At 35.6% G+C, this 12916-nt stretch overlaps 2 protein-coding genes and 1 pseudogene across 4 annotated transcripts; all 3 read right to left on the bottom strand.

Moving 5' to 3' along the window:
- Window positions 1-3520: 3520 nt before the first annotated feature.
- Window positions 3521-6042, bottom strand: LOC106388600 (transcription factor UNE12). The gene is made up of 6 exons (XM_048751073.1): window positions 5545-6042; window positions 5343-5465; window positions 5200-5265; window positions 5032-5097; window positions 4247-4327; window positions 3521-4170 (listed from the first exon to the last, which is right to left on the bottom strand). Exons 1-6 carry the CDS (start codon window positions 5890-5892, stop codon window positions 3934-3936), a joined length of 921 nt encoding a protein of 306 aa, XP_048607030.1. The 5' UTR covers window positions 5893-6042; the 3' UTR covers window positions 3521-3933.
- A 429-nt stretch (window positions 6043-6471) lies between these two features.
- On the bottom strand, window positions 6472-10342 carry LOC125582974 (annotated as a pseudogene).
- A 477-nt stretch (window positions 10343-10819) lies between these two features.
- LOC106388599 (V-type proton ATPase subunit F) lies at window positions 10820-12461 on the bottom strand. 3 transcript variants are annotated; one of them, XM_013828703.3, is made up of 5 exons: window positions 12330-12461; window positions 12137-12213; window positions 11758-11839; window positions 11525-11607; window positions 10820-11126 (listed from the first exon to the last, which is right to left on the bottom strand). In XM_013828703.3, the coding sequence occupies exons 2-5, from the start codon at window positions 12197-12199 to the stop codon at window positions 10968-10970; spliced, it is 387 nt and encodes a 128-aa protein (XP_013684157.2). In that variant the 5' UTR covers window positions 12200-12213; window positions 12330-12461; the 3' UTR covers window positions 10820-10967. The 3 variants fall into 3 exon arrangements, with proteins under 3 accessions (XP_013684157.2, XP_048607025.1, XP_022555076.2); XM_048751068.1 differs by having other exon boundaries at window positions 12137-12237; window positions 12330-12438; XM_022699355.2 differs by having other exon boundaries at window positions 12137-12369.
- Window positions 12462-12916: the final 455 nt, after the last annotated feature.

Here is a 12916-nt window from a genome sequence, read left to right as displayed (position 1 = left end):
GGAAAGAAGTATTTGTATATAACTTCTGAAAAATCAGGCAAAGGCCTTGTACTGGAAAAATTTCCAGAACTTCCTTCTGGATTGCATCACACTTATATTGATGCTATAGAATCACATCTTGTGATAAAAAGAAATCCAGAAGATGTTACATTATGGCATGATCGCCTTGGTCATCCAGGCACTACAATGATGCGAAAAATCATTGAAAGCTCACATGGTCATTCAATAAAAACCCAAGATATATACCAAAGTAATAAAATGACATGTGATGCGTGTGCTCTTGGGAAATTAATCATAAGACCATCACCAACCAAAGTTGACAAAGAATCACCAAAGTTTTTGGAAAGAATCCAAGGTGATATTTGTGGACCAATACATCCACCGTGTGGACCATTCTACTACTTTATGGTATTAATCGATGCATCGAGTAGATGGTCACATGTTTGTTTGTTATCATCTCGAAATATGGCATTTGCGAGATTTCTAACTCAGATAATCAAATTAAGAGCACAGTTCTCAGATTATCCAATTAAAAGAGTTAGATTAGATAACGCTGGTGAATTCACATCCCAAGCTTTTAATGATTATTGTATGGTATCAGGGATTGAAGTAGAGCATTCTGTTGCTCATGTTCATACACAAAATGGTTTGGCAGAATCATTAATTAAACGGCTGCAACTAATTGCAAGGCCATTGATCATGAGATCAAAACTCCCAACCTCTGTATGGGGACATGCTATTTTGCATGCAGAAGCACTAATTCGGATAAGACCAAGTGCATACCATAGATATTCCCCATTACAGTTAGCATTTGGAAAAGAACCAAATATCTCTCATCTAAAAATCTTTGGTTGTGCGGTTTATATTCCAATAGCACCACCACAACGTACAAAGATGGGACCGCAAAGACGGTTGGGAATATATATTGGCTATGATTCTCCATCAATAATAAGATACCTAGAACCACAAACTGGTGATGTGTTTACGGCACGATTTGCCGATTGTCATTTCAATGAGAAAGAATTCCCAACTCTAGGGGGAGACAATAAACAAGTAGGAAAAGAGATCAAATGGAGTGTACCATCGTTATTACACCTTGATCCTCCTACGAAACAGTCAGAACTAGAAGTTCGACGTATCATGCATTTACAAAATATAGCAAATCAGCTACCTGATGCATTTGCTGATACCAAAATGGTAACTAAATCACATATACCCGCTGCAAATACTCCTGCTCGTATTGAAATACCACAAAATGGTGGAACGGCAGTTGATACACGTGAATCAGGAACACGTTTAAAGCGCGGTAGACCTATTGGTTCAAAGGATAAACTTCCTAGAAAACGTAAGGAATGTGAAAAGCATGATACTCCCAAAATAGCGGAAAATATTTTGGAAGAAGCGAATTGTGAATCGAACGACAATATAGAGCATCATGAATCTGAAGGAAATCACGAGATTTCTATCAATTACATCCATAATGGAAAGATATGGAAACGAAATGAGATGGATGATATTGATGACGTTTTCTCATACCTTTTAGCAAAGGAAATAAATGAAGAAAACGAAGATCCAGAACCAAAGTCTGTATATGAATGTCAAAAGAGACATGACTGGATAAAATGGAAAGATGCAATTCAAGTCGAATTAGATTCGCTTAACAAACGAAATGTATTCGGACCTATTGTGCTCACACCCAAAGATGTAAAACCTGTTGGGTACAAATGGGTGTTTGTCCGAAAAAGAAATGAGAAAAACGAGATTACAAGATACAAAGCTCGTCTCGTAGCCCAAGGTTTCTCTCAAAGGCCAGGAATTGATTATGAGGAAACTTATTCTCCTGTTATGGACGCAATCACATTTAGATTCCTGATGAGCCTAGCGGCCAATGAAAATTTAGAAATGCGTCTCATGGATGTCGTTACGGCATATTTATATGGATCATTAGATACTGATATCTATATGAGAATCCCAGATGGATTTAAAATGCCAGAAATGTTAAGTTCCAAACCTAAAGAGTTATGTGCAATAAAATTGCAAAGATCATTATATGGGTTAAAACAATCTGGACGAATGTGGTATAATCGTCTCAGCGAACACTTAACAAAAGAAGGATACACGAATGATCCTATATGCCCTTGTGTTTTCATAAAGAAAACAACATCCGGATTTGTGATAATCGCGGTGTACGTTGATGATCTTAATATTATTGGAACTCAAAACGAAATCCAAAAGGCATCAAACTATCTGAAAGGAGAATTTGAGATGAAAGATCTCGGGCAGACAAAATATTGTCTAGGATTACAAATTGAGCATTCTCGAAAGGGTATATTTGTACACCAGTCTACATATACCAAACGAGTATTGAAACGCTTTAACATGGATAAAGCAACTCCTCTTAGCACCCCGATGGTCGTTAGATCACTTAATGTTGAAAATGATCCGTTTCGACCATCTGAGGAAAATGAAGAAATACTTGGTCCTGAAACTCCATACTTAAGTGCAATTGGAGCTCTTATGTATCTTGCAAATTGTACTCGACCTGACATATCTTTTGCCATTAATCTTTTAGCGAGATTCAGTTCGTCTCCTACGCGAAGACATTGGAATGGAATTAAACATGTCTTTCGTTACCTTCAAGGAACAACTGATTTAGGCTTGTTTTATCCTAAAAGTTCAAAAGGTCAAATGATTGGTTTTGCAGATGCAGGTTATTTGTCAGATCCACACAAAGCTCGATCCCAGACAGGATATGTTTTTACAATTGGAGGCACCGCCATATCTTGGCGTTCTCAGAAGCAGACACTTGTTGCTACTTCTTCAAATCACGCTGAGATCATTGCACTCCATGAAGCAAGTAGAGAATGTGTATGGCTAAGATCAATAAGCCGACACATCTGTTCAAGCAGTGGGATTGACGAAAATACGGAGCCAACTATTCTATATGAAGATAACGCGGCATGTGTTGCTCAAACGAAGGAAGGATATATCAAAAGCGATAGAACCAAACATATACCTCCGAAGTTCTTCTCATACACTCAAGAGCTCGAGAAGAATAAAGAGATTGAAGTAAGATATGTTCGATCATGCGACAATGCAGCCGACCTCTTCACAAAATCACTCCCTACCTCGGTATTCAGAAAACACATCCATAACATTGGGATGCGCCATCAGAAGGATCTATGACTGTTCATTCAAGGGGGAGCTTACGTAGTTGTACTCTTTTTACCTTACTATGGTTTTTCCCATTGGGTTTTCCTGGAAAGGTTTTTAACGAGGCAACAAAGACGTTAAGCGAGAGCGGATAGTGACACCGGCCCCCAAGGGGGAGTGTTACGAAAGTCAAAAGCAGCGGCCACCGAAAATGTTGAAATAATTAAAGATGTAGATCCCGCTGCACTATTTGCACAGTAGATTTTTTCTCTATATATACGATCGAGTTCGATCGTTTAGAAACACACCATTTCACTCTTCTCTTCTCTCTAATAATAATCTTTCTATCAGTGTTAAAATTTCTACGGATATAAAATTTTGCCTTTATTTAAATTCCTGCGATACAAATAAATTCCAGTTCTTTTTATAACAAAATATTTTATTATTCATCCAATTTGTACACAAACTCAACCAGGTCCCACACACTTCCCACCACCACTACTACTAAAACACCCCTTCAAGCTCCTTCCTCGACCTCCCACTAAAGTCATGGAAACAAAAAGTTGCTTTCTTCAAAAGTCCACTAAAATTCTACTGCAAATCCTACATTGATTCCATCTCCAAAGCCTTTTGTTTTACCTTTCAATCATACCATACAAGTGGGGGTGGGAGGGAGACGAAACAGCAAGAAACCAGCAGTCATGAGATGTAGTAGTAGAAACTAAAGCCATATTGGACCCCGTTGAGTTGCTGTACAAACCCTTGCTTGCACGAAAAATCCTACTGTGGAGGGGGATTAGTCTCTGGTTTAACCACTGATGATGTATCTGGAGGCTGAGAATGGTAAATAGCCATAGCCAATGAGATTGGCATCATACAGAGAGCCTTAGACTGAAGAAGCTGCATAGCTGCTCCAACGTTTTCTTCCATCAACTTAGCCACTTGACGTTCAGTCCCATCGTTTGACCATTTCTCCCACGCAGGTTGTGGTGTCCTTCCACCCTCACTAGTTTCATCCTATTGAGAGATTACAATAATCAGTTTTGAATCAAAATCCATTTTACTAAAAAGTTTTGATGTTTTCTTTTTTTACCTCAACTGATGATGACAAAGGCATATCAGTAACAAGTGGAGCAACCGCACCGGCTCCACCAAGACGACTCATGCTCAAAACCTACCAAAAGTTGACCAAAGAGAGACGTAAAATCATCATTCAAAGAGATAAGCTTTATCCCATGAAAATAAACTTTTTTACTTTTTATTTATTTCAGATGAGCATGTAAGATTTCACACAAAATTGAAAAAAAAAAAAAAATATTCTTATCAGAAACACATCATTGCATTCTCCACTATTAGATGAACATGTAAGGTTTTCATAAGAAACACACAAAATAAATAAATAAATATGTATTATCTTTTCAGAAATCCTTTTTTTGTCAACATCTTTTCAGAAATCCATCATTGCATACTAGTGTCTCCATTATCTTTAAGCAACCGACTGCATTTTGATATTAAGAAGCGTTTGATCTAAGAGATTATATTATAATCTGAGCATGATGATTATACAGATATTTTAATATGGTATTTTAATCCTAAACCATGATTAGCCTTCTCTATATGACAAAACAAAAAGTGTTTAAAAGATAGACTAAGTGCCAAAGAAAAAAAAAAAAGCATTTTGGACTTCTATATTATTCTTTACCACATTAAAAAACCAAGATTGAAATTTGGGTTGAAGGGTAGGTGATGGTGGGACCATAACTAAGACCAAAAAAATCAATATGGAGAATTTAACATAACTAAGTTACTTCAAAGACATGATTTTTATATCTCTAATCCTATGAACAGAGAGGAAAGAACAAGAACTGGTTATGTTACCTTAACTTGGAGCCTTAGAAACTTGACATAGTCCACAATCTCATCAATCATAGCAGCTCTATCTGTCTGCAAATTAAGACAAGAGAACCAACAAGTGTTAAAACCTTCGAGAAATGAGACATGTTACAAAGCCTAGACAATTTATTTAAAGGTGAAAGATAGAGAGACCTTGTTAACAGTGGGTACAAGTTCTTGAAGCGCCCTGATCCGCTCCGCTATTCTTTCCCTACGTAGCTGTAACAAAGTTCAAATCTTTCAGCTTTACCCCTTCCATAAAACACACAAAAAGAGAATCTCAAGTAAAAGTGTACCCTTTCAGCGATGCTGTGAGGATCAGTAGCCTGACCACGCCTGGCTCGAACTCTAGGTCGGATTGATGTAGGCTGATGTGGCGCTGCTGGAGCTGGCTGTTGCATCGGCTGCCCATGAAAAACCTTACAATAACACAAAAGATGTAAGAACACAGAGAACAAAAAAAAACATAACCCTTTACACAAAAAATTGATTCCTTACAGGTCCTTTCATAGAAGAAGAAGAAGAAGAAGAAGATCGATTCACACTTGCATGAACACCACCACCTTCAGGTCTAAGAAAGACATGTCCTTTCCCTTGGTTAAGACTCAACCCTAGAGGAAACATCTGGTTGTGAAACACACTTGGTCCGCTTCCTCCTAGCCCAGCCATGTGACTTCCTTCCTCGCCGGAGCCCAGCTGCAGCATCATCGGCGGTGCTCCTCCTCCGCTTAACCCACCGTCGGATGAAGAAGCAGAGAAGTTGGGAAGACCGAGGATTTGGTCGAAGAAGTCATCAGAAGGTGTTTGGTCTGAAAGGTTCTCATGCGGGTTGTTGTTACTAGCCATTTGGTTTCGAATTTTTAAAAAGAGTGGACTTTTTTTTTAATGAGTAGCGAGTTCGAGTTTTGAAAGAGAAAATCTAAAGCTGTTTGGTGAGTTAGGATGAACGAGGACGAAGAAGACAGAGACGAGAAAGGAGCAGAACAAAAGTGTGAAACTTTATGCTCTGTTTTTATAAAAATTATCTTTTTTTGTGAAAGGGCCCTTTGCTTTTTCTGATTATTTCACTTTTGCCATTTTCTTCTTTACCTTCCAGAAACAATAAATAACAACAGTACATGGGCTAGGACTTTGTGGTTGCCAAGAACAAACAGGCCTGGATATATTTGATAAATAAAACATTCGGACAATTTTTGATTCTATCCGACTAACATGTGTTTTGGTAATAGTCATAGCGAACCCAAGTCGACCTTGTACTTATATTCTTCTTCTTAAATCCAAGGTGGACCTGATTTGAACTTCCTTTTGGTTGCTTCTGCTTATCTGACTCAAAATGCTTCACATTGAATAGATGGAGTCTTCAGTTAAATCTTTAAAGTCTGCTCTTGTCTCTTGAATACACAATGACTCACTCTCTTTATTCAATGCAAAAAGAACTAGATGGTGTTATCATTGCTTCTTACTGATACTAGAGATTTTGCCTGGGCTACGTCCGGGGCTATATACAAATAACATATATTTTATATGTATATTACAATATATTACATCTATGTTATAAAATATAAATAATAAATTGAATTAAAATGAGTAAAACTCACAATTTGTTGTCTTCTACTATCTAAAATATGTATGAGATAGTAAACAATGTGAAATTAATCTTTAAACTACAACTTAATTTGGTTTTGACCAAAAAACCCAATATCCATATTTTCACTGTATTATTGTGATATATATAACCATATTATTGTATATTTTCACTGTATGTGTTTTATGTTGATTTGTAAGAGGTGTATATAACAACTTTGATGGTCTTAAAGTATGTTTGGGCGTGAATGGTTTATAAATGTTAAGATTGTTTAATACCTTATTCACATATAAAAATAAAATTGAGTTTTTAGTCATACCCGAAACTTTTGTTTTGAAAAAAAATACATAAAAACAATTTAGTTTTTTGTCAAATTTAAAATAAATTGGAAACAATCAAACAAATGAAAGAAATTTAAATAAAACAAATCATCAACGAAGATGACAGAGCTATAGAAGCCTCTAACCATATTCTTGGATCTACACAAAAATACATTTTTATGGTAAGAGTGTTTTTCGTTTTCCACGTGTTAAAATAAACAAAAAAATATTAACAACTAATTATTTGAACCAATTGTAATAATACTTACATTTAAGAAAAATATTTTTAGCGACTTATATTTATGTAATTATTTTAAATTTCACAGCTCTTCTAAAAATATGTGCTGAAATTTTTGAATATCAAACTATTAAATGTTAAATTTTTAGTATTTATAATTATTATTCAAAAATTATAACATTATAAACATATCATGTATTTCTCTTATAATATTATCATCCGCAAAATCGCGGGCAAACACCTAGTATTAGTTAGTCAAGAGTTCCGCGGAGTGGGGTATACTGATCAAAGTTACTTGTTCTCAAGTGTACCAATTCTTACTTTTGTCATTTTTTTCCAGAAATGGTTAATCTGAACATTTTCATATATATATATATTGAAATAATATATTTTTTGTTTGTAAATTCGTACGTCTTATTTTCTATTTAGTTTAGCCATATTTTTTAAAATATGTCGATCTTAAAGTTTTATTGTTTTGTTTTATTTTATCATGTGTTTAACTTTTTAATAATAATTTGCTCTTTTCCAGCCTAAATTATTTTTAATAGTAAATATAGTATATCATGTTGATTTTGACCCTCTTTGTTTTAATTAATATGAATTAATCATATGAATATATTTATTATATTTAATATTTTGTAATGTGTAAATTTAAAATATATATTTATACTATTATTTACGAATTGATTGTTTACATTAGATCTATATAAACATAAAGAAAACAAATCATTAACGAAGAAGCCAGAGCTATATAAGCCTCTAACCATATTCTTGGAACTAAACAAAAACATGTAAGAGTGTTTTCGTTTTCCACGTGTTAAATAAACAAAAAGGTATTAACAACTAATTATTTGAACCAATTGTAATAATACTTACATTTAAGAAAAATATTTTTAACGACTAATATTTATGTAATTATCTTAAATTTCACAGCTCTTCTAAAAATAGATGTTGCAACTGATATATTTATTGAGGTTCTCAAGAAAAAGAAGTAGAATCACCATCAGGACGCCATAACCAGTTGTAAAACCACATGGAGCCAGCCTTGACTACGTAAATTGTTCTTGTCCCATCCATACTGCGCATACGTACATTTCTCTATCGAGATTATAGCATGTCCAAAACTTGCTTCTCTGTGGTAGAGTACTTAGGCTGAGGCTCAGTCATTCTGCAGAAATCATATAACACATCTAAAATCTAATAAAAAGGTTGTTTGCAATGACCATAAGTCCTTTATTATATAGCTGACTTGGTAGCAAATCCTTCAAGTTTCCTCCATCACAAATGATGTAGACATGAGCAGATTGATCTTTTAGTGGACTCGAAATGTGATTAACCATGGTGTCTGCTATGTTTGATATGAGTTCATGGTAGTTGATAAAAAAAAAAGAGTTCATGGTTTCGCACAAGCTCAAAAAATTGTCATAATCTATAGTTTAAACGGAGACATAATGAGCTAAAGTTTTGTGTACTTACTGATCTCACGTATGTGTGAACATGACTTGAGAAAAAAACATCTACTTTATTATTGACAAACTACGGCTCATACATGACTCTCATGGTTTCATGGGAACTTACGCAGTGGTTTCTTGGCTACCACCTTGAGAGCCAGTGTTGTAGAAGATCCAGCTGGTTTACCAGCAAGTGACTGAGTTCTCCGGAGTCCACCGGTAGTGTCCAAGAAGACTTTGAACTGAGCAGCCATCATGTCGTACCGTGTTGGGAATCCAAAGACGAACCCATCAGCTTCAGTTAGTTCGTCAGGTGTGATGATTGGTGATTCACTCTTTGGTGGTGTGCTCATCTTAGAGACTGCTTCTTCTGGAAGCGTCTCTGGTACCTGTGAAACAGCAATTCATCAGGGTCAACGATTCACATGGATTCGTGTAGCCAAGCCTAACTATATCTTGTGAATTGGAAATTCCTGTGTCACAAAACATATAAACTAAAACTGCAACACATGTTATTGAAAAGGATTCACAGCAAGAATATCACAAAAACGACGTGATGCCATAAGAAGGGGTCAGTCCTGAGATTTATGGAACTTGAAACAGTTACTAAATAATCAAAACATATATCTTTGTTAAACAACCTGGAGGACAAATGATAAAACTTTGGAGGCCAATGTTTCATCTTGTTATGCCAATGACCGGTTCAGTTGGCCATAAACCAGCTAAAAAACCTAGACAAAAAATTAGAATCTAAACTTGCTAAGCTAAAAGAAACCATCAGCCAAGAATCGAAAATTAAGAAACTTGGATAATGGCAATGATCCTAAGATTGCCTAAAGCTATTGTCAGAATGTCTTATATATCCTTTCTTAAAGATTCACAAACTACTTATGACTCAAATCCTAGTGCTGGGTAGAGGACTTGGTAGCCACTTATATTACCCATTTACATAGTTTCTCACAGGAACATAACGAAATACAAATCCATTATGGAGGGGAAGACAAATCTTACCTGCCATAGTTTGGCTTCAATGCCTTCAACAGAAACAGCTACTTTATTAAGGGTAATGGTAGATGTTGTACCATGGTGAATGATTGATAACAATCAACAATGCAGTTTTTGTTATGTTAACCTTTGGGACTCCTCTACCTGCAGCCAAATTAGGATTAACATTAGAAGGCACCCGTGACTCCACACCATACATAAAGTTAAAGTAAAACATAAGAATCATTAACCTGGTCAATTGCTTTCTCCCCATTAACCTCCAAGACCTGACCACGTCTCGTCTCATAGATTCTTCTCCTAAGGGAATTTTAGCAATCTCCTGGTAAGTTAGACCCTGTTACATCAAACACAGTTCAATAAATCTTTAAAGTCAGTAAAGTATTCGTGAAAAAGATAATCTGATTGTCGATGGAAAGCTTATTTCTTTATCAATGTTTATTTATACTTGACTTTTTCAATGATGACCAAGAGAACTGCAACACCTGAGACAGTTTGTACTCTACACAATTCAAAATTTCTCAAATCAGTCTTTTACAAAGATAATACGGTAGCAATCCCGTAACATCAGGTACAGAAAACGGTTGATATGTAATCAACGAAGAAAACCATCTACACCCTCCGTTAGTTAACCAATGTTTTAGAGAGACTGCGATACATGATTGGTATCTACAGATCAGAATCAAATCAATATACCCATTCCGATCACGGAAACTCCTTCATCGATGTTGATACAGCCGCAATCGTTGTCACTGTGAACAAAAAAGAAATCACAAACGCGAATCGTGAATAAACATATCCACATCTAAAATGAAACCAAATCAACTCAAAATTCAGGAGATGGTTCTCATATTAGGAAAGCTTACAATTTTACAGTCGCAGTTCCACCTCCTTGCACGAGGGAAAATCGTAGATCGTGGGTGATGGATTTAATAAAGACTTTAAGAAGATGAATATGTAACTGGTAGGTTTTAGTATTCTAAGGAAGAAGATGAAACACGTTCTCAGAACTCAGGTTCCGTGGGAGATGAAAGCAAGCTCAAACCTAATATCAAAACGACAGCTTAAGGCCCGGCTAATCTCAGAACTCAAAAGCCCAAAACGTAATTGAGGTAGACAAACAAACACACCCCATTGGTTGAATTTATCTGTCTACGTGGAGGGCTTCTCCTTTGAGGATATTCAACTTTTAGTATAGTATAGATAACATCCATTTCCAAACAAAAATCAAGAGATACACATTATTGAAAACTGAGAAACACAAGAATGTCAAAAACAAAGAAATGATATAAAAGCTCAGGCGAGCTTGCAGAATGTGTATATGTTTAACGCTGTGACACAGATTCCGCAGAGAAGAGGTACTTGACACGGGAGAGAACAGAGTCATGAGCAGGATCATAGGGATGGTCCTTGGAAGGGATCTCCAGGATTGCAGGAACTGGCTTGTTGTAGCTATCCACCAAGAACCTGATCATATTGGCAACCTACACGCATATGCCATATTTTCTCATCATGTTTTTTTTTTTTTTTGACACTATGGAAAGAAACAGACTTTGAATAAATCTAGAGCTAAATCAAAAGGCTGAAGCAAAAGTGGTCTCATCTTATGTTCAGTCACACATTTGAATCCAATAAATGATAATTGCTGTGAACAAGAAAGCAAAAACAGTAACATTGATCCATGATTTAAATGGTGCAAGCAAGAAAGGTTTACATTAATGGCACTAAACATATATAAGGGCTCAATAAAGTGGAGTAGGTAAAAGCCATGACCTCTTTGATAACGACAAAACTAACACCACAGAGACACAGCAACTAAACTTTTTGGAAATGTAACAGTAATAAGTTAAACTGGACTTGGAAGTGGAAGAAAGCACTTTACATATTGGCTGATGAGGATGATAGCAATATCATCTCTTGATGAGAATTCCTTGAAAGCATCCTCAATTTGCCTCACAGTTGTCTCTAAAATAAAAAATAAAATCAATTAATTATAAAATTGTACAGTAATAGAAGCTCGGAAAGTTATCTCCTACCAAGACCCTATGAGATTGACTTGAAATAATAATATATATTTGGTAGAGATGATTATGAGTAACAAAAAAAAAAGCGTACTTGAGTTCACGATGAGGTAATTAGTCTTCCTCCTGATGTCAACATTACCAACTCCAGCCATCAAGAACCCAACTACGGTGTCCTGTGTACACAACATCAAACATTTTAGAGACGTTGGAAAATGGCAAATCCAAGGAAGGTCAAAACAATCTTCTGTACGCATTGATATAGTTCAGATCACATCTCAGAGATGTAAGAAAGAAACAACCAACCAACCAGAGGAGATCCAAACTCAAAAATATTTCACATAACAGAAAGATTGCAACTTTCGCAAACGAACTAACTCTCTACAGTTCTCAGAGATCCAAAACTAGGATTAACATTGATCTAATGAACCAAATCACCAAAACTCAAAAAAGAAGATTTAATTTCGTTATACCTCATCGGCGATCATAGCGATGAGGGCAGAGTTGCGAGCAGGGATCGAAGCTCTCCCAGCCATATTTCGATTCAAAACTACACACACACAGTAGAACAACCCTAATCAATTGGGTCGAATCCAAAATTGTATAAGAAACCCTAATCAATTCCTCATCTGAAAAATCAAGCTCAGAAGAACAAAGCTCATTTACCTTTCTCCTCCTTGGATTTGATTGATGACAGATTCGTTCGTAATCTAACTTGAAAGTCAGAAACACCTAAATTGACTATATCACCCCTTCTCCTCGCCACCTAATAACATTACTACCCCCTCTTCTAATAATCATTCCGTATTATTCATCGTCATTCTTGAAAAAATAATAATAATAATAATTTGGATGATTGACTGAGATGTAACTGTAAATATTTAGTTTTAAAATTATGGTCGTAGGTGTTTTAACTGTAGCTCTAAATTTGCTGCTATAGATTTTTTTGCAGAGATTTTTGTTGTTGTTATGGTGATTGTAGCAGTAAATTATTGACTGTAGTTTTATCAAAATAAAACTTGGCAATATAGTAGATAAGTTGTAGAGAAAAAGACAAAAATAGCACTAAATCAAGTTTATGTTCCCAAACTAGCACTCAAGGTCAAAAGTCACAAAAATAACACTTAATGTTTTATCAAAAGTCACAAACTTAGGGTTTAGAGTTAAAGAGTGGGGTTTAGGATTTAGGGTTTAGGGTTTAGGGTTTAGAGTTTAGGGTTTAGGGTTTAGATTTTAGGGTTTAGGGTTTAGGG

The sequence above is a fragment of the Brassica napus genome, chromosome C3 (assembly GCF_020379485.1).
Source record: "Brassica napus cultivar Da-Ae chromosome C3, Da-Ae, whole genome shotgun sequence".
NCBI classification, from domain to species: Eukaryota; Viridiplantae; Streptophyta; class Magnoliopsida; order Brassicales; family Brassicaceae; genus Brassica; species Brassica napus.
The sequence above is the reverse complement of the archived record's forward strand: the minus strand, read 5'-3'. Positions and strand labels throughout refer to the sequence as shown.